This window comes from Hoplias malabaricus, chromosome X2, assembly GCF_029633855.1.
Source record: "Hoplias malabaricus isolate fHopMal1 chromosome X2, fHopMal1.hap1, whole genome shotgun sequence".
In the NCBI taxonomy this organism is placed as follows: Eukaryota; Metazoa; Chordata; class Actinopteri; order Characiformes; family Erythrinidae; genus Hoplias; species Hoplias malabaricus.
In genome coordinates, this window is record NC_089819.1 from 7,968,967 (window position 1) to 7,991,914 (window position 22,948).

The 22,948-nt window shown below is 38.5% G+C and overlaps 1 protein-coding gene across 3 annotated transcripts in view; it reads right to left on the minus strand.

Moving 5' to 3' along the window:
* Positions 1-21,862, minus strand: part of LOC136676382 (probable phospholipid-transporting ATPase IM) — a 38,862-nt gene extending 17,000 nt beyond the window's left edge. The window contains exons 1-11 of one of the 3 annotated variants that reach the window (XM_066653348.1): positions 21,543-21,862; positions 19,652-19,711; positions 9,676-9,755; positions 9,415-9,473; positions 7,875-7,988; positions 4,927-5,025; positions 4,290-4,351; positions 3,699-3,771; positions 2,832-2,902; positions 1,150-1,232; positions 482-640 (exon numbers count right to left, since the gene is read on the minus strand). In XM_066653348.1, coding sequence (XP_066509445.1) covers positions 482-640; positions 1,150-1,232; positions 2,832-2,902; positions 3,699-3,771; positions 4,290-4,351; positions 4,927-5,025; positions 7,875-7,988; positions 9,415-9,473; positions 9,676-9,718 — 763 coding nt within the window. In that variant the 5' untranslated portion in view covers positions 9,719-9,755; positions 19,652-19,711; positions 21,543-21,862. Of the gene's footprint in view, positions 1-481; positions 641-1,149; positions 1,233-2,831; positions 2,903-3,698; positions 3,772-4,289; positions 4,352-4,926; positions 5,026-7,874; positions 7,989-9,414; positions 9,474-9,675; positions 9,756-19,651; positions 19,712-21,529 lie in introns of all 3 variants that reach the window. The other 2 variants (XM_066653349.1, XM_066653350.1) reach the window with 2 other exon arrangements.
* Positions 21,863-22,948: the final 1,086 nt, after the last annotated feature.

Sequence of the window (22,948 nt, forward strand, 5' to 3'; positions counted from 1 at the left end):
GTGTTGTGATGTTTGAGCAGGGCACTGAACCCCAGTCTACTTAAAGCAGAGGGGTTATCCTCTGTTGCACAACTCACACTCTAACAGAAATTCAAATTATTTGTGCCACGCAGACTTTTGCCTCATTTTAACGCATCATATTTCCTTGAAATGAGATCATTAGTGAAGTCAGGTTCCCATGGTGGATGACTAGTTCTTGATCACAAATCATTTTTTGGAGGTTTTTGGATTGTATTCATCACTCCAGAGAATACAGTTCCACTATTTCACAACCCAGTACTGGGAGGTTTAAAGCTCTCTAGCCCACTCTAGGCATTCGATATGACATTAGTGATATATGCAATCCCCTTTCATTTCATGCCTTTAATTACTAAGACAGTACAACATGTGTGTGCAGAACTGTCGATATTCACAGTTGATTTTAAGAATGACCAGGATTCTAAAGATATCCAAACATATGGAAATGTACATTTTCACAAACCTGCGAAGAGCACCAGGCCAAAGCACCAGTCTGTATTTCTGAGTGTGCAGCCCCTCAGAAGAACGCTCTGGTTATCTAGGGAATGCTTCTGTCCTTTCCACACCAGGGTCCCAGTAAACCTGTCCAAACGATTATTGGGTGCTTCACAACACACCTCCCCTACAGAGAGAGGGAGGGAGGGAGGGGGAGTGAGAGAGAGAGAGAGAGAGAGAGAGAGAGAGAGAGAGAGAGAGAGCGAGTGAACAATATGAGGAAGATTGCTTTGTGTAGTGCAGAGGTTTCCACATTTTTTTCAGGGCCCCCTTCATTTGTTTTTATATTTTCAAGCCCCTCACTCTAACAAACATTTAGGTTTTTGCTTCCAGTCTCTACTGGATTTAATTTTAAACACAATAATTCATACAAAACTCCAACTTCTTATTAAACAACCAAAAAGTGACATCAATTTTACAATAGAAATATGCATTTGGCTATTATATATATATATATAAATTAATTTGCCTAGCTGCTCCATCCCTAGGGCTCCCCTATGTATATAATATTGATGTCAACTAACAGAAGCCTCTACTCCCTCTCTCTCTTTCTCTCTCTCTCTCTCTCTCTCTCTCTCTCTCTCTCTCTCTCTCCCTCTCTCTATCTTTCTCTCGATCTCTATCTCCGTCTCTCACCTTTAAAAGCAGCCAGGGCTTCTATGCTTCCCCCCATCTCTCCGGTTACAGTGAGAGCCTGCTTCACCTTCAGATTAGTCTCCCTACACACACACACACACACACACACACACACACAAAGGATTTTAAATCACAAAACAGTGCTGCTGCAATTTCCGGGAACTCACTGTAGTGCTGCAGTGTTCATAAGGCTACCTAATTCACATTTATAAAGCATAAATAAAGTATATGTATCCCTTATATCATGTGACATGTTTTCTGATGTTAGTGTCCTGACAGGTTTTTGTGCGGCACTGTGGTGCAGCAGGTAGTGTTGCAGTCACACAGCTCCAGGGACCTGGAGGTTGTGGGTTCAAGTCCCACTCCGGGTGACTGTCTGTGAGGAGTTTGGTGTGTTCTCACCGTGTCCAAGTGGGTTTCCTCCGGGTGCTCCGGTTTCCTCCCACGGTCCAAAAACACACGTTGGTAGATGGACTGGTGACTCCATAGGTGTGAGCGTGTGTACCTAGCCACTGTAATTAATCGCGTTGCAACGCCGGTCCCAAAACCCAGATAAAATAGGAAGGGTTGTGTCAGGAAGGGCATCTGACGTAAAACCTGACACACACAGTTACACACTCACACCAACAGACACATTTGAGTCGCCAATCCACCTACCAATTGTTTGGACCGTGGGAGGAAACTGGAGCACCCAGAGGAAACCCACGAGGACACGGAGAACACACCAAACTCCTCACAGTCACTCTGAGTGGGACTCAAATCCACAAACCCAGGACCCTGGAGCAGTGTGACAGCATCATTACCTGTTGTGCATGTCCCATTCAGGTGATGTCAAATATGTTTATGTAGGTTTATGTCAGGTTTATGTAGGTGTCATATCGCCTAATAAACAAACTGTACTACAATAAATGTTTCATAGACTCTAAACTCTTCTACTGTTTGAGGGAATGCTCCTCCATCATTCCGGTTGGAGTTTCTATTCCACCTCAATCATGAGTGCACAGCGTGCACAGAATCCTCACGAAGCAGATAACCAGTGCTGAAATTAGACACACAAACTCTCTTTTTATCATTTTAGGGGATTTCAACAGGACTTCCCAAATACAGAGAGCCTGTTACCCGCCCCAACAGTGAGAGAAACGCATCATTTGTGTCAGCTCCATTTATTTGTCTTTGGACAAATGAGGGTTAACCCCTTAAAATGCCAGGCTTGATGCATTCCAATGCTTATTTTTCAGTAACAATAAGACTTTCAGTTCTGGTGGGGCTATAGTTACAAACTGTTGGGTCTATAGTTAGAATATAAACTCGTGTAATTAAAGTACCAAACTACAGAAAGGCTTCCTTTTCATTGCATTACACACATAAATATTTACAATAAGCTTATTTGTGCCACTGAAACATCATTTTGTACTTAAATGTCTCTTCTATATTCAGTTTATCTTATTTTACTGTTTCAATAGAAATTGTTTAATAGAAATATCTACTGTTAATTACTCGCAAACTACTGCGAAATTAATTCCAGGGAAGTGCAACCATACTTGGCCAGTTAAGCCTGATTCAGATTCTAAGTGGTTTTCTTTTGAAGAAATAAGGATTGATCTTTTGATAAAACAGTTATTTTTAAAAATATATTTTCTTCATTTAAAAACACACATTCATACACACACTCACACCCTTACCCATCCAACTCAGCAGTCTCGATGTACACCAAGTTTAGAGGCTCACTGCTCGATAAGAGCAACAAATCCGCCTGAGAGAGAGAGAGAGAGGAGACATCAGACAAAGCAATAACAGGAGAAAAAAAAGGAAGGAACAGGGAGAGAGAAAACAGAATACACCTGAACGAACAAGAAGGAAAGGTGGATTTTCAATGTGTATGTATATTGTGGCCTATGTAAAATAATAAATAAATAATATTAAAAAGATCTATATAATAACCATCTATTCATCTATTCATTACATTTATATGATAAATAACATTATTCATATTTCTCTGTGTGTGTGTGTGTGTGTGTGTGTGTGTGTGTGTGTGTGTGTGTGTGTGTGTGTGTGTTTGGTGCTAAGTATGTTTTGAAATAAAGTTGTTTCAACGCTTGGAACCATGAGCAAGCAGAGACTAAAAAAATACCAGTTTTTTTTTATTATTATTATTCTGTGACCTACAAACCTTGTAGAGCACTGAAAAAACCCTACTCTAATCTGTTTCAACTGATGTGTAGAGTGGTGTTCTAAACCAAAACCTGAATGCACAAAGAGTAAACAATGCTTAATAGTTGTGGTTACCAATGCCTGTGGTTTCCTTTTCAGACATCACGGGCTACATTTCGGGGGTGAACTGTGCTAGTGCAATAGCGCCTAGGGACCCAGACCCAAAACTTTTTTTAGAGCCAACCTCAGTCAAATAGATACAACGCACTGGAAAAGGGCTATTACTCACTTAGATGAGGGAGAGGGCAGTCACACAACACAGGCACCCACACAGACCCAACCATACACACACACACACATACAAACAAACAAAAACACAAACACATTAACACACTTACTGTGACAAACTGGTTATTCTCAAGTCTGATGATATCACCAACTTGAACATTCATCCATTTCTCACTTCTGAGTCTAAGAGATAGAGAGATAAGGGAGAGAGAGATGAGTAAGAAATGAGAGAGAGAGAGAGAGAGAGAGAGAGAGAGAGAGAGAGAGAGAGAGAGAGAGAGTTCATGCTTTAAAAGCTAATTTGTTCAGCAGTGGACAGGTTTAGCTTTTTATGGTGATAATAGTAAAGATTTATTGGGAATTTGGTGATCATAGCGATGAATACAGTGAGTGATGTTGATTTTGATTATGGTCAGGGTAATGAGAGTAATGGAGATCATGGTGATGGTGATAACAATAATGAATATTGTGCTGATGAAAGAGATGGAGGTTAGAGTGGTGATGTGACAGTGACAGTGATAGAGAATATGGTGATGGTGGTGACAGCGATGGAGATATGGGTGACTGTGATGGCACTACAAAGGAAACTGATTTGAATAATTCTGATATTAGTAAAAACTAAATAAATGAGAATGATTATGATGAGTGTTGTGATGCTGATGATAATCAGTAATGATAGGGTTAATGGTGATTAAACTCACTCTCCATTGATGAGGACCTGGGCTTTACGGTTGTTGACATGCCGATCGCTCTTGTGTCGATGCTGTGAGGAGAGAATGAGCAGAAGCGGAGAGTTACTGAACATAATATAGAACAAAGAAAAAAAATGAAACAGGAAATAGACAGCACCTACAAGAACATAAATAGAAAACACTTTACTGTAGGTCACAGTTCATAAGGCGACAAGACACATCTCAGAGATCTACAAAAACATCTATAAAGGCTTACTACAACAAGCGTCAGTTTTCATAACTCTTTCTAGTAAAAAATGAAAATGACTTTATTAAAACTATTGCTTGTTGGATTTAGCCTTTAATGATTTTATGCAAGTTGATGTCTGTAGTCATGAAAAAGGTTAATGTGGCTTATGAAAAGTTAAGATAGTAATAAATAAGGTCTCAGTTAAGGTCAGACCACTTTCAGTAAATGGGATAATACGCTACACTCTGACTCTTACATCTGTCAATAATAAAACAATGGCTATTTTATTCTCTTCCTTTCTCTCAGAAGAGCCAAAAAACCCTGCCAAAGGGGGGTGTGATTTTGGATAAGGGTGTGCACAAGTGTGGATTTTTCTATGTGCTTTGAATGTGTGTGTGTGCGTGCGTGTATACTCACTATATCATCAATGGCGTCTTTTACTGCAGTGATGGTCAGCACGAGGGCTAGGGGAACAACTGTAGTGAACCAGGAGAGAGAGGAGATGGCAGGAATCACCTACACAACATTCAACAAAAACAACAATTGAGTGTACATTGTCTGTCTCAATGTTTGTAGATACCACTTGTCATGAATCAGCTATAACGCATAGACAGAACGTACAACAGTGACATGCTGCTTGCCAAATAGTGATCCCACATCCATCTATACAGTTAAACCTCAGATCTTCAGTCAATATTAAGCTTTTTAGTTTCAGCACATATCTGTTAATATGTTTAACGATTTACTCACCACTAATAGAATGTCTTTTTAGACCGTGATGATAATGTGGTGTACCTTAACATGTCAAATGACTAATTTCACATTCCAAAGTGTCAGCATATTCTTTACCTCGACATTTCCGGTAAGTTCTCTGACACTTTCAGTATCAGAGATCACTGTTTCCCTTTTTATCTCTGTGATACAAATGATTTATTAATGACTTTTAATGTGTTTACAACCTAATTAATAAACATGTAATGAACATATTTTAAACCCTTTATAAACCTTTCTATATTTAGCCTTATTTTAAAGTGATACCATGTATTGTTATTCATTGTAGGCTGCACACTTTGTGGATATTAAACATGCTTTTATGAGCCCTTTAAAATAATAATAATAAATGAATGGAATGCCCTAGAACAGCTAAACATGAGCCTGTGATCACCATGCTCTATGCCAAAAGTCACCCAAAGGGGTATAAATACCCCCAACATTGGACTGTGGAGCAGTGGAACTGTTTCAGAGAAGGTACTGTGGTACAAAGTGCACTCTTGTCAAGTTTCTCATTAATTTAATAACAATAATGAGATAAAATGACTTTCACAGTCCCAAGGTCAATGTACAGTCGAGTTGAATTGAGAGACGTAGTGATGTGGAAAAAATGTTTTAAACTGGACATTGAAGGAGGTAATTGAAGGCCACAGGTGAAGAGGAAGGAGTAAGCTTGGGGAAACATAACAGTAAGGGATCTGACCCCATCAGTGACTGAGTTTTAGTAATGGCTAAGGGCCCACTGCCAGATGCCAAAGCATGCAAGATGTGCAGGGCTGTTGAGAGCAAGATTAACTGAAATAGATTAAGATGCGTAGGTGTTAGCAGATTTTCTCAGTGTGAGGAAGAATTCTAGTAGCTGAGCTATACTGAGAATATATTGCAGGAGATGCAAGGAAAGTGATAAAAGAAGATACGATTGTCAAGGTGTAAAAAAAAGATGATGTAAAGAGTGGACAGTCAATTTAAGAAGGGGCACGCGAGATAGTAACAAACACTCACAAAAGAGAGGGATAAAGGGATAAAAAATTCACACCTATTTTGCAAACTTCAGAGGCGGCTTTAACAGTCACTCCATCTATGTAAACTGTAACATCACAAAGTCTGCTTTCTAAGGGTTAAGGGTCAACCAGTACTATGTCAAATTTATTGGGGTTCATTTTCAACCAGACAGAATGCACTCCGGGCAGCACCATGGCATGGAGTTTTCTCCCTGTGTCTGTGTGGTGCCTAGTGTATGCCACCGGCCCTGTGTGTGTTTCTGTGTGCTGTGCCCTGCTATGTGATGATGTCCTGGATGTGCTCTGGCCTTGCACCCACTGTAACCCTCAACAGGATGAAGTGGTTACAAAATTGAAAGAATGGATGCAATCAATGTATTAGGTCATGAATGCAGGATACTAATGTGGAGGCAGAAGGTTGGTGGTCATTATAATGCAAATATAAATCTCATTATCAACAACATAGCAGTGAAATTGAAGATCATGACAGCAAATAATATCACCAACACCAGTATATATATTATGAATAGGAGGGGCCCAAGCACTGATTCCTGGGGAACTCCTTGACTAACGGCATCAATGCTAGATTTAGGTTTGCCAGGGGCAACAGACTAAAATCTAGTTATGATATAGAGTTAACCATACAAAATCATTTTTAGTGATACCAATAGCAGAAAGACAAGAAAAGTGTGTGTTAGAAAAGTGTGTGGGCTGAGCAATAGTAGCTGTGACAGATCACATTTGTGGAGCTTGTACTGGTGTGCAGTCTATATGTGAGATGCTATAATATAAAATGGGATGAAGAACAGCTATACTCTGAAGACTTAGAAATCAAATAAATCTTTAAGAAGCTCAGATCATAAAACACAGAACAGATTTAGGTGCAAAATCTTAGATGTTAATGTTCAATGCCACCATATGAGTCTTTATTTATTCTACATTTGTGTAATTACAATCAACTTCACTGGTTAGAACTCAGTTTGAATTTAGTACAGAAATAGGACAACACGTTCTCAGTGGAGTATAAGGTTTAGACACTGACTAGCGTTTACATATCGCTAACATAACACCCACAATAGAAGTTCACTGTGAGAACTTCCTGAACCAATGATCTAACTTCCTTTCTCTGACAAACTTCCCTTTTCACCACAGTGATATCAGACAGACATACACACATCAATGCATGGCACATGGACACTTTATTAGAAACCCTAAATTAAAAAATTGTAGTGTCTCTGGATGCTCTTTGGCTGGTGGACCAATCCCAACCTGGCAACCAACTTAACCTAAAGTGGCATGTTACAAGAAGTAGAAGGTGGCCAGTGAGTGAAAGTTGAAAGGGTAGTTTATAATAAAATGGCTACTTAGAAGAAGTGTTCCTAACATGTGGGCGATGTGTGAAAGTGGAATGGATGTAGAAAAAAAGGTGGTGTGTCTAATAATGTGGCCAATGAGTGGAAGACGAAGGGGTATTTCTAATAAAGTGGTCTCTGAGTGGAAGTAGAAGGGATGTTTCTAATGTGGCCAGTATGTGGAAGTCGAAGGGTGGTGTTTGTAAGACCAATGTGACCAATGGAAGTTGTTTAAACTAACCTGGAGGACGAGCAGACAGAGGAAGTAGGCATTTGCAATTCTCTGAAACTGTTCGAACAAATTGAGGGGCAGGAAAGTGAGCAGATTGTATTTCGAGGTTTTGATGGCGTTCGTCTGCATGGAGGGTAAACAACACATAAAAAACACAAACATTAGTCGCAATGCTTTCCATTCAATGTGTATTTAAAAAAATCCCTCATTCATGGTCTGTGTAATCCATGTATCATTAATTCTTTTCATATATTATGGAGGATCCAAATTCAGAATATGAAAAAACGTTAATTTATTCATTTCATACCAAAAACCAAATAACTGTTTTGTCTTTTTGATTTTATGCTCCAGTCAAAAATAGAAAAAATGAAATGAACCATGCGTCTGTGTACTTTTTGGTCGTTCTATTTCCAATTTAAAAACAGATATTAACAAATGAAAAACTCAAGGCTCTCACTTTAATTTCTTAAGTTTGTTCTTGTACGTTTATTGTTTTCAGAGCTGTTAGCTAGCAGGATGGCTTTACAACCACCCTCTGAAGACGGCGGTTAAACTAGCCACACGTCAGATTTTTGTGCGCAGATACTATAGTGACTGAGCTGTAATACATAATGCGCATGAAAACCAGAAAGTAAGCCCTTCATTTTAAAGGAAAAGTAACCACATTTAAGGGGTTTATAACATTATAATTTCTAATAAATACTTCAAGAATCCAATAGATATCAGTTCAGTGTTAACCATACAATAAGTATGAAGTGATATTATTATTTTGTTTAAGTAATAAGTAAATGGCATCCAAAATCCCCATAATTGTCCATTGCTTTTAATTATGACTGAAGTTTTGTGGGTGGTCTGTGTACATTTTTGTCATTCTATTTTCTTTTTAAAAATAGATCTTAAAAAATTAAAAACAGATATTTGAAACAAACAATATTTCTTTCAAGCAACTCAACACACGTATCTACAAAGCGCTGACTTTGATTTTTTATGCTTGCTGTTTTCAGAGCTGTTTGTTAGCAGGATGGCTTTAGAACCACACTCTAAAGCAATTGTACACATTGCAAGAGGGGACTATCTTCTACTTTTAGACTTTCAGAGTGTGGTTTTAGAGCCATCCTGTTAACAAACAGCTCTGAAAACAGTAAACGTACAAGAGCAAATGTAAGAAATCAAAGTGAGCAATTTGGATTTAAGCCCCTTGAGTTGCCTTGACGACAGTTTTAAAATAATGACCAAAAAGTACACGGACCAATTCTCGACTCATGGACACCTACTAGTCCAACATTTTGTCTAAAATTAAGGACACTTATTGGAAGTTTGGACCCTCTGTGCTAACAAGGAGACTTGAAGATGTAACACTTTGAAGATGTAGGATTTGATGGCCTTCAGCCTCCAAAAAAATATAGATTTTTAAAATATTTCCTGTTACTTAATGTTTACTACATTATTTTCATAATTTTATGTCTCAACAGCCACATTTGGGATTAGGAGATGTGTTTATTATTGTGAACATAAGGTCAGGGACACTGTGTTCTGCCTTCATACTCACCGCATATTTAAAGGAGAGATTGTATTCTCTGTCGTTTGCTCGAATCCTCCTCTCTGTCTCTAGAGATAGAAGGGGGGGGGGGCAACCATTCAGTTTCAAAATGAAGGGAAGGTTAAATTTAGTTCATATGTCATCATCATCATCATTTTCCTCTCCGCTTCTCCATTTCAGGGTCGCGGTTAGTTAATATGTGAGGTCTCCAAATTAAAAATTAAATCTATTTACAATGCATGAAAACAAACTTATGTGTGTGTAAGTCACCTTCCTCTTTCTTCTTCACACAGTCAAGGCCAAAGAACGACATCCCTGAGGCTTTGCTGCTCTATCTGACCATCATTCACCTGACAACACATAAACAAATGATTTATTACATTGGCTAAGTCAGAGAATAAGTAGAGCAAAGAATTATGTCCTCATTCTGTAGTCAGTGCTATGATGATACAAGGAAACCTGCTGTGTGTACACACACACACACACACACACACACACACTGCAAAAATGTTTGAACAGGGCAAAATAAGAGCAAAATAAGCTATAGAATATTCACGTCACACAGCCTGAAGGACAAAAGCCAGTGAAGGCAAAGATGGGATGTGGCTTAACACTTTGTGCCAAAATTCATGAGGGATTTGTCAAAAATTTTCAAAAAGAGCCTTTCACATAACAAGACCACAAAGAATGTAGGTCTTTCATCATTTAAAACACACAACACTGAGAACCCCCCAGGAATCTGAGTCTGTGGAGGACAAGCCCAGAAAACACTGTTAAAAGTGCATGACCTTTGATGGCTGAGATGGCTCTGTAAGAAAGCCACTGCATCAAGAAATGCAACTTAAATTGTATTACACTAGGAGAAAGTCATTCATCAAATCTATGACAGAAATGATTAAGAGTTGTATACTGAGATTTTAGAGAGACCCATCTCCTATGGCATATCACATAAAGGGGAATCAGACAAAGGGACTGAATAGGCAATAAATTGCAATTGTAAATCCTCAGTTCACCAACAATTTAAAAGTAAAGAAAATGTCAACATTCCGCGGTCTTAAATTGTATAAAGTTGTTGGCATCAAATTCTAAATATTTTTATATTAAAAAATACACCCAACCTAGTCATCAAATAAAGGTTCAAGACAGTGAGTGGCAACTTGCGTCCACTACTTGCCTCCAGAACTAATCAACCAAAGCAGACCTCATCAGATCTTACTAAGGTTTGCTCAGCTGAATGCCATCAAATCCTCACAGCCTCATGTTCCCACCTGAAATATATCCTCCATTTCAGACAAAATGCTAAATGAGCAAGTGTCCAACATATTTGGACCTATAGTATTTTCTCTACTTCTTACAAACAAATATATTGGACTTGTTGCTAATAAAGGTGAAGTGAACTGAAAGCACCACTGTGAAAGAACAAAGACGGCCTTTATTTAGACTCTGTCAAATCCATCAGAGATTCCCAGCTCGGAAAACTGCTTTCCTTTTTCACTTGTCTTCATCTGCCCAGAAAACCAAAATGACCTCACTCCTCTAATTATTTATAGAAACTACATACGTATATGTCCGGGAATGTGTGTCTTAAGATGAACACAGCAAGAACACACACACATGCACACACCAAACCAATACATACAGTCAAACTTACTACTGCACACAAACACAAAAACATACATACTATACACCATCTCTCTTTCTCTCTCTCTCTCTCTCTCTCTCTCTCTCTCACACACACACAAGTTAAAGAGCTTAATCACTTCAATAAAATAATTTGTATAAGTCTGTGTGATTGCTTTCTTTTCCCAAAGTATTGAAAGATGTACCTGAGATACTCCACCCACCTGTTTCCTCACACACCCTACAAGCTTCACTCCATAAAACTTTTACATAAAAAAATACCATAGAATTTCCTCAGAACTCCACATAAAATACACACAGAAAAATGGGTGCACTTTTGTGACCCTGCCAACTTAAAAATGTCCAGTCTGTTTCCAGATCTCTACACCCCAGTCAAAACAGGCCAGCTTATTTAGCACTGTCAGAAATAAAACATAGATTTTAGCATTAAACCAGTTTCCATTATTTTCAGGAGACTCTCTTTAAGTCTCTAAAAATCTGTAGCCATTTTTTCTGAGGTCAGTCTTAGAAGTTAGTTGCATTTTCTGTAACAAAATGCAAACCCATTCAGTGCTATTGAGGGCTGGACTCCAGGGCCAGTGCATGGTTCCAAGAAGACCAGCAGCTGTTGTCCTTGTGTTTTCTGTTTTGTGTCTATTACTTTCTCTTAATAGCTACTTTCAGATTCATATTGATGTGTTCTTTCCTTTCAGTGGAAAGGTGGATTATTCCTCTACAGCTAGGACTCACTGGATAATTGTTAATTGTCTACTTCATTGCTAAAATGCTCCTAGCTTCACAGAGCTAATATTAGCTAAATATTTAGCATTATGCTAATCATTATTAACATTATCACACAAGCCCCAGACTGTGGAAGCTTAAAAATACTTCATTATATGGTTTCTGACACTAATTACTTTAATATCAAATTAAAAATGGACCTTTAGACAACAAACATATCTCAACTAATTTGAGTAACTTTAAGTACGAAATTTCTTAGATGATTAGATTTTTTTTTTAAATCATAGCTCATAAGAAACGAACTTGAGTCCGATCATTTGCCAGCATTAAAAAGTAAAAAAACATGCCTGAAGTGCCCTCGAGTAAGGCACCTAACCCCCAAACTCATCCCCAGGCACAGAGGTCGTTGGCAGTCCCCTCCTCTGGTTGTGTGTGTGTTCACTGCCCCTAGTATGTGTGAAGAATTTCTCACTAGTGTGTGTTTATGTGTTCACTAGCATTAGTGAATGGATTGGTTAAATGCAGAGAAGCAATTTTCCTAAGGGGATCAATAAAGGTGACTCTTCTCTTCTACTGTAACGAGGTCATGAAGAGAAGATGCAGAGGTTTTGGGTTGATGGTTGGAGGGGGTGGGTTTGGGGGGTAGAAATTCTTAAGAACCTTTTGTTTTGTTTTTTACAGAAACACCCACAATGTGACCTTGTTATTTTTGACCTATTTTGTTCCTGTATCACGATTAAGCTCAGCACAAGGCACACCTTGCTGGCCATAGTTTCCAAGCATCCGCTCGTCTCTTGCAGAAAAACTGTTTTTCTGACCACATTTTCAAAACCCCAAACCCAAAGTCACCACCATGTTTACACTGCTGCAGCAAAACACCACAAACCTGTTCATCAATCTTAACACCCACACTCTGGATACCGAGGAAACTTTATCATTCTTACAACTACACCTCTACCACGCTATTTATTACTGATTACCTGGGTCACACATTCAGAAGCAGAAAATGAAAACATATTCAAAGATTTAATTGTAGACTCTGTTTGTATTTTATTCATCTTTATTCAGTATTTAATTTTCTATTAGTTACTCTGCAATAATCACAGTATACAGTGAGCAATTCATAACAGTTAAAGCATGATTAATAGTAGAAAACAAATCATTAATAGAAAATAGAACTGAATAGTTCATAATGAAAAATTCATAGCAGATAGAGTTATTCATTTTTTCATTTCTTTTTTTTGTCAAAAAAATAGCAGCTGCAGTAAATGTAAAGCATGAACACAGGTAATACTCAACAAATCTGATATTATATTTTGTTGCAGAGACGTCTGTGTATTTTTTTAAAATATATTTCAAATATATACATAATGTGTGTGTGTGTGTGTGCGCGTGTTTTCTGACTTTCTTTCCACACAAAGTGTACCCTGTGTTTTAAATTACTTTCATATGTCTTTAAGAGCACAGAGGGGTCTTTGTGTGTGTGTGTGTGTGTGTGTGTGTGTGTGTGTGTATGTGTGTGTAACAGAGCCAAACAGCAAACTCGTAAATGTTTTTTCAAGTTTCCTTTTGGAGAGGGTACAGCTTGACACACCACTTAAAATGCCTCTAGGTGTAAACCACTTCAGTCCTTTACTATTATTAACACACACACACACACACACACACAAACTTAGACTAATTCTATGGTCTTGTTTTTTTCACAATTGTAACATTACTATATTCTAAATGGGAATGCTGAGTTATTATAATTTAATAAATTGGGAAATAAGTAACTTCCACTGAAAGTTAAAAATGTTTTAGCCTTCTCCTGTATATTTCACATTTTGGAAATATGAGATTTTTATCTGACAATTCTAAAGAAGGGAGAAGTGTTTACTAGCCGTTAGTGAGTGGGAAATGTCTGAACACGTCTGGAAAGAATAGAGCTCTAAGAGTGAAACAAAGGGATGAAGAAAGAGTGTGAAAGACTTTTACACAACACCCCTTAATGGAAACAGTTAAACTTACACAACATTAAGTGTATGTGATTTTTATTCTAACTGCCAGGCACACACACACACACATATACAGAACACACAAACACACAACAGACCTCTTTCAAAATGGCATTCCTGCAATATAATTGCAGACATATGAATTTTGGATGTGTTTTGGAGCACACGGAGGAGACCCTTGAGGACATGGGAGAACACACCAAAGTCACAAACAGTCACCCAGAGCTGGACTTGAACCCCCAACCCCAGATTGCTGGAGCTGTGTGTCAGCGACAATACCTTTTGTGCCACCATGCCAGATGGCATAAATATTAATGATTTTATTTGAGATTGTAAGGGATGTGGTGTAGATTGTAAGTGACAGAGTGGCTGGATTAAGGATCCCTGGTTCCGTTATGTTGCCATATAAGCCATGACATGCTTGGCTTGGCAACAAGAAATGTATTGCCTTGTGTTCCATACTCTACCATGCACTGACTCCACCTCAGTGTCTCCTTACATTTCTTCCATTGTTTTTTGAAAATACAAGTGAGTTTGGGGTTGGTGGTCGTACACTTTCCAACATCAAGCTGAAAAGACTTCCTAAATTGCTCTGAGTAAGGGGATAACTAACATTATCCCAGATGACAACAAACCCGGGCTGCTCTGGTTCATCTTGTGTAACTGCTTTAATTAGTGCTTCCAGAAATATCATTATTTGTTCAGTCTTGTATGGACCCAGGGAGACATAGTAATAGAAAACTCCTTGCAAAGTAATGGCAGCACATTAGAGATTAGATTTTGAGATAGTATTTTCCTCACATTGTCCAGGGACATGAAGTAGAACTTGACATGGTTTTGTCAAGTTCTACTATAGCTCAGACACATTCATTCATTGTCTGTAAGCGCTTATCTAGTTCAGGGTCGCAGTGGGTCCAGAGCCTACCTGAAATCATTAGGCGCAAGGCAGGAATTCACCCTGGAGCGGGCACCAGTCCTTCACAGGGCGACACACACTCACACTTATGGACACTTTTGAGTCGCCAATCCACCTACCAACGTGTGTTTTTGGACTGTGGGAGGAAACTGGAGCATCCGGAGGAAACCCACACGGACACGGGGAGAACACACCAAACTCCTCACAGTCATTCACCCAGGGCAGGATTGTACCCACAACCTCCAGGTCCCTGGAGCTGTGTGACTGCGCCACTACCTGCTGCTGGCCTGCCGACACATTGTTTTTTTCTAAACCAAAACCTTTCATCATCAATAGAAATGAACTTGTGATTTCATCAAAGGACTCTCCATAATAGGAATACATGCACTGTACTATGACCATAGCGTACCACAAAACATAAGAGGACAGCACCTACATTTTCAATAAAAGTGAGGGTGGCTACAGATTAGGTCAAAACTTCAAGCTACAGGTTTGGCAGGTGCCATCCCAACCTAAAATGGGAGCATTTGTCTAGGTCTTACACTGAATTAAGGTTTTGAAGCTTTTGCTTAAGCTTTTACTTTTGGAATGTGAGTAATTTAACCGCACTCTCAGACAAACACACTCACACACAAACACACACACACACACTCACAGACAGTAATCCACACTATATATTAGCTCACACACACAGAAACATAGGAACTTTGTGTGTTGCACAAGTCACAGTTAAGTGCTGGAATAGAGAAGTTAGTGAGAGCTGAAACAATAGAAGGAAGCTGGAGACTTCTGGTCTGATAAACAAAATATCTGAACTTTTCAACCATTTCATTATATTCAGACTTGTATTCAGACTCATTTACAAATTAATATTAAACATTTCCTTCAGGGTGAATAAAGCCTTATCTTGTTACCTTAAAGAGCAGTATCATAATTCATTCCCAATTATCACACTCTGTCTGTAATTTACAGTTAATGCAATGGAGGATATTGCTGAGGAGATCAGACATAACACACTCCACTCAAATCAGGAAGAGGTTCAAACATGTGGGACCCAAAGCAAAAGCGCAAGACCTGGGATCACCCCCAAAACTGTCCCATCAGATAAACAGCACTTAAAGCATCCGTCTTTGAGAGAAAGGAGCCAAATAAAGCTCCTCACTCACATCTGATCTGAAACAATCTACAGCTGATTGTGTTCTTCCTTCCTCTGCAAGAAGAACAACTTGACACTATGTGTCTGAAAATAATAGCCTCTGCTCTTCTGGAAGACTTGACGCTAGATTTTTGTGAGGATTTGTGGGTAAACAACATTTTTTACAGTACTGATGTTGGATAATTAGTTCTGATTTCAAAACTCTTCCCAAAGGTATTAGGTGGAGCTTAACCACTCCAAAAAAGCACTGTTTCACCAATCCACAGCCAAATGCAAAGTATGCTTAGAGATTCTAGTGTTACCCTCATCAAACTCTGTTGTAATCTGCAGTTAATGACACATTATTTTCACAAAAAACACACATTTATATGATATTCTCAATAACTTCACACATGCTCATACACCGTACATAATAAACAGTCACAGACTTGTGCTACAGTTTTCCCAAGACCTGAGACACTCAGTACAAAACTATCATACTTTTTTAAAACACTCCCAGTCATACGGGCAGGGACATGCAAGAGAATCCCGCCTCACCACAACCCCCACCCTCCATCTCCGCCCCCACAAACACATACACACACACACACACATAGACGCCCCACCCACAAAAAGTTTTTTTTTCAGCAGCAAAAAAAAAACCTTACTATTCACACCCTACACTGATTCAGTGAAAAATGATTCTTAGATCAATGATTCAGTGATTCATGTTTCATTTCAGTAAGAAGAACTGTGCAAAAACACTTGCTCACCCAACATTTCTTTTGAAACGAAAGTGTCAGAAGAGGACTGGTGGCAGCTACAGTAACATCAGAGAGTTGAGGTACTGATGCTGGATGATTAGTTCTGGCACTCCAGATTACTTCTAGCTCCATCACTCCAAAAGAAACTGAATTTCTTGATTCAGACTGTACATACTGTGTAGGTTTAAACATCTGTGCACCTTAAAACTTGAATTAAGGTGCACAAAAAATAAAATAAAACATAAAAGTTGAATTCACTCAGTAGTCTTGTATCATGCAGTTCTTTGCCATTGTTCCAATTCATTGCCATCAAGCTATCAGACTTGTGAACACCTCCTCCCCACCTCCACTCTGAACTGGCTAAACTCTGATAAGAACTCTAACAGTAAATAAGAACCCACTACATATTGCTGCTATTGTTGCATCAACAATGTTTAATGTTTACTTTTCTTGTATTGCATAACGCACTTTACACATGCATATGCACTTTACCAACAAACTTGCACATGCATCCATACCACTGTACTCCTTAACTTTCTCTACTTATTGTTTTTCCTTACTTAGCTTAACGTTTTTGAATTTACATATATATATTTTTTTATTATACCTATTCTTATATCACTTTACTTTTATATTGTCTATTTACTTTAGACTGTTTGTAATTAAGGGAATGTCAAAGTAAGAGATGAGATGCGTATGAGAATAAAACTCTTGAATCTTGAATTGTTAGTGTTACTCCTATTGTAAATCTGTAATGTGTATTAAACATTTTGTCATCTCAGCACACACACACACACCCATGCACGCACGCGCACACACACACAGTTATATCAAAGGAATGAGAAAAGAGGAAGAAAAAGAGAAGAGAGTGAGGTTGGTGAAATCAAAGAGATCTTTAGGAGATTAAATCTGTAACGTCATTCCAAAATAACAGATGTGCAATTGGTCCTTTAGCGAGTCAGTCAAATTTCCTTTCCTGCAGTAGTAGGAGGTTCTTGGCCACGTTAAATGGTGAAGGGTACTAGACTACTCCCCAGAGTCTGGCAATCCGAGATTATTCATTCATTCATTCATTATCTGTAACCGCTTATCCAGTTCAGGGTCGCGGTGGGTCCAGAGCCTACCTGGAATCATTGGGCGCAAGGCGAGAATACACCCTGGAGGGGGCGCCAGTCCTTCACAGGGCAACACAGACAAACACACACATTCACTCACACACTCACACCTATGGACACTTTTGAGTCACCAATCCACCTACCAACGTGTGTTTTTGGACTGTGGGAGGAAACCGGAGCACCCGGAGGAAAATCTGAGATTAATAAATGGTAAATATTTGATTGGTAAATAGGTGATGGAGAAACATTTAAACTGAATAATTTCGAAGTATCTGTATTGTACCATTTGAAATTTAATTTGCTGTTTCATAAATTAAGCCAAAAAAGAAAAGTGGCAAAAACTGAAATACGCTAAACTGTTCTGACAGCAATTTCACAAGAAACAGAAGTAAGTTGTGGTCAGCTGCTTTTTACGTGGAATATCATCATTACCCTCTGACCTGTTGTGTGTGGAGGAAGTATGAGTTTGAGACATCACCACCATCATCATTATCATCAACACCATCACAGAGTCAACTTTTAGACATAGTGCATATTGAAGTCTAAATTCAGTGTTTATTTGGAGTTAAGTAAACACAGACAAATGTACTTGTTCTTCCATGTTAGTATTAAAAATTCAGAACAGTAAAGCAGACCAATAATAACCATTTTAAATTACAAGCATTAACATAACCATATTAAATAAAAAGCACACCGAAGCAGCAGTGGTTAAATGTATTGGAGTTCTACAATACCTAAAATTCTGGGCAATTTTCTCATGAGGGGCCTGATGTCACAATCTCACATATAGTTATTTATGAGTCATAAAATACACAATAACATACAAAAGCAAGTTAAAAAAAATTCTGAAAAATGAAAAGTGCAGTCAAAATGGAGAGTACCACAGATCGAGGAGCCTGGGGGCATTATCTATGTACCTCAAGAAGACCACTGGTCCACCTTTTGACATGATATGCTCTCTATATGTTGATACACATTGTGCCAGTCTGTTTTTCATGACGGGAATCGCTGTACATGACAGTTAAGAGGAACATTTAAAGAACAATTAAAGGAAATTTAATGGAGGAACTCCTCCACTCCACACCACAAAAACCACAGTTAGAAGCTAATTCAAAAAAATAGATTTCCACAAACTTTAGCTTTGACGTCATGGAATATGAAGAGGCAGAAAACTGGGATGTGGCTAACTGAGGGGTCAGCTAAAGGTAACTGCACACTACACAACCTCTTCTCATTTTAGCACCATTTTTAAAAATAAAAATCAGACCAATAACAAGCGGAAAAATCATCAAGGCCAAAGCAGCTGCTGCCTGAATAATTCACCTCATCCTCAGATGTTTACTCAATTCTCTGATGCAGACATGTTCTCACCTTACAGATAAGATCAGCTAATTTCTAATGTCCACTCCATTATTCATCCATTAACAATGATGGTGTCTTTTATGATGCGCTGCATTATTGGTGTGTGCTTTTTCACACTGAGTTCTATTGTGAGTGAGAGATTAGCTGCTAGTTATCAATGTTGCTACATGCTAAGTCAGATAACCTTAAAGCCTCACGGTCATGACTCTCTCAGATAGTTCAGCTTTATTTCAACATGAACTCAAATATAATTCTATTACAAGCATTTTTAGAATGTTTACTGATAAACATTCTACATTTACAATTACTCAGTAATTACATTTTAATTAAATCTTATTCTTAAAACGATGAAAATCTTAAAATGAAGAAAGTATGAATACTTGCAGTGTGGCCCTGATTAGGTTATTCAAAATTTGGATGACATGAAGGGCTCTTCTATAATTGAGTATATTATATATAATACATTTGACTATATCATACATTGTATATATATATATATATATATATATATATATATATATATATATATATATCATACGTGTCAAAAATGTGTGTCAAAAATGTTCCAGAAAATGCCTGAAGCAGAATCTACTCACGTTTGGGTTGTTTTAGATTTTAGTGCAGCACCGAATCCTGAAAAAAGTAAACCTCTATTCCTATAAAAAGAGAGATATATGGTTACATATATACAGAGTATATGATTATTGTTTATTAGTTTATTAGTGAAAGGTGAAATCTTTAGCACTGAAAACACACACGCATAGACACACACACACATTTTGGGAGCATTTTGGTGGTTATGTGCCTTGCTCAAGGGCACTTCAGCTGTGGATGTTCCTGCCAGTTGTGGGGAATGAACCAGCAACTATCTGGTCTCAAACCCACTTTACAAACTTTTAGGTCGGGCCCTGAATTTTACAGTGATTACAATTTACACAAGTATTCTCTGATCTCAGTATCTCATATGCATGTATCATGCTCCATAGTTGTTGAATATAAATTGTAACATGGGCGCCACGGTGGTGCAGTCACACATCTCCAGGGACCTGGAGGTTGTGGGTTCTAGTCTGTAAGGAGTTTGGTGTGTTCTCCCTGTGTCTGTGTGGGTTTCCTCTGGGTGCTCCGGTTTCCTCCCACTGTCCAAAAAACACGTTTGTTGGTGGATTGGCGACTCAAAAGTGTCAGCAGGTGAGAATGTTTGAGTGAATATGTGTGTGTGTGTGTGTGTGTGTGTCACCCTGTGAAGGACTGGGTGCCCCCTCCAGTGTGTGTTCCTGTCTTGTACCCAGTGATTCCGGGTAGGCTCTGGACCCACTGTGACCCTGAACTGGATATGTGGTTACAGGCAATGAATGAATGAATGAAATTGTAACATAAATTTTGCACAGGCCACATTTAATTATAAGTATGTTAACATCAAAAAATGAACAGTGATGATGATCTAAAATGCACAGAATGCTCTCTGTAGATAATGTCACTTTTTTTTTTTTTTTACTATTTTTATATATTCACAATGATTTTTACTCTACACAACCATTCAACTGGCCCAGGAGCACACAGTCATTTGCACACAGCTGTATGCATGAATTATGTATTTGGGGGTAAGCGGATTGTTGGTTTGTTTAGTCTGCTTGTAATGTATTTCCTCTGAAATGACTGCAGTTCTGATAAATCAGATAAAGGTTAAGGGAGAGTTTGAGATATTTCTTACAATAGCACTAGGTAATTTTCCATCAAAACGTTTTAATGAGAGTTATAAATTATAAATTTTAATATTGTTACTATAAAAAGCAACTCAGAAAAGATGAAGAATCAAGGATAATCTGGAGTGACCACTTTGTTGTTGCTTTTGTCAGTTTGCTGCTCAGTGATTAATCTAAAGTTTTCCTGTGAATTTGTGCAGTGTAGTTTCTGATGCAGGAACAGGATATTTTTGAACCAGAGGGCTTTGGACACAGGACTCTGGATTGCAAAGTTTAAAGTAGGACAAAGTGTCAAATTTGTTACACTGTTAAAATCAGTTGTATATAAAACAATTATTAACAATGTAACTCATTCTCTTAGTCTGACCCTTCACTCCATCTGTTAGTCTTCAGATTGAAGCCCAGAGGACACTTGAAAAGAAGAGTTCAGAAATCACAGCCACGTCAAAACAAAGCATGAACAGACTGCTCTTTAAAGAAGATTCTCTTCAGTCCTGCTCTACTTCTCATGAAGAGTAATGTGAGTCAGAAGAGAGGAGGAGGGGTTAGGAATGAGTGGAAATGGATAGAAGGTAAAAGAAGAGTGAAAGAGAGTAAGAATGGGAGAGAATCACTACTCGACCGATCAAAACATGGAAAGAGGGTGGGAGAAAAGAAAAACTCTTTGGCAGCGTTATCAAGTTACAGTTCTAACAACAAAGTCCTGTACTCTCTCTCTCTCTCACCACACACACGCACGCGCGCAACTATGGTATGTTTATGATCTTTTACCTTCAGGACTCACCTTTTTCTGTCCTTCCACTCGTCTGTGCACGGTGAGGGTGTGATAATCCACAGAAGTATTCTTACAAAAACACAATTTACACAAGCTTCATGCTCTCTGTCTCTACCTCAGTAGAGGGATGTAGACTCATTCACTTTCTCACACACACACGGGCACACACTCCAGATAAACACTAAACGGGGCGGGACTCTCTCTCTCTCTCTCTCTCTCTCATTTTTCCAATATCTCAAACAATTTCTCTCGCCCCTCTCCCTTCTCTCGTACTTTTACTCTCTTCCGTCTTTCTCTTTCACGTTCTTCGCTTCTCACTTTTTTCTCTCTTCCCTTTCTAATTTTTCTCTCGAGTCTCTTTCTCATACCGTTTGCCCCACCTTCTCTTCGTGCTCAATTTCTCCTTCTCGCTCCCCTCCCTAGTTCTCTCCACTCTCAACTTCTCTTTCTCCCTCTCCCTCTTTCTTAAAGTATCGATTTCCTGCACACACCAAAAAGGGAACTGACTTTTTTTTTCTTTTTTTTTTCAAATTTCCGTCTCCCGCGCTCTGAAAGCCCACAACACACACACGTTTGTTTTCGTGCATTGTGAGGCCATTTACACAGACTACCATTTTGTGGAACTTTACCCTTACTTTATCTATAACTACCATTGCCTAATCTTTACCCAAACTCTATCCTTACATTAGTTTTACCTTAAAAACAATCTCTACTTTAAAATAGACAATAGTACAACGACAATATTAAATGTTGGAACTGAGAAATTATTGGGGGTTTTCTTTTTTTTTTTTTAATATATGCCCATTTATTTAATGCTAATAAACTTCTGGAACATCTCACAGCTAATTAGGTTAAATAGCGGGTTAGTTTCATGGATGGGTGTAAAAGAGGCATCTTAAAATGGCAGAGTTTTTCAGAAGTAAATATGGGAAGGGGTTCCCAACACAAAGAAGTCAGAGAATCTGGAGAAAATTCTTTATGCAAAAGCACAAGGTCAGCAACCAATAACAACTGAATATCCATAATCTACAAGTCCTCAGGCAGCACTGCATAAAACGACATAAACACAATTCTTTAGTGCAGGATTACTAAGCCCTGGACCAATAAGCCCTTTGCACTGCACTTTTTGGTCTTTACCCTGCTCCCACCACCCCTAAGTCAACTATTCAACTCATTAACATGCCATTAGTGAGTACAAGTGCACATGTTGAAGCATGAAAAGCCTGAAAATGTGCGGCGCACTGGGCCTCCAAGACCAGGATTAAGAAACACTACTGTAGAGCATATCTCTATATGGGATCAGGAATACCTTGGAGAATTATATTCCCCCAACAGTTTGTCTAAGCATCCATAAATGCAAGATAAACCTCATCATGCAAAGAAGCAACCACATATAAACAGGATCCTTTCTCTGG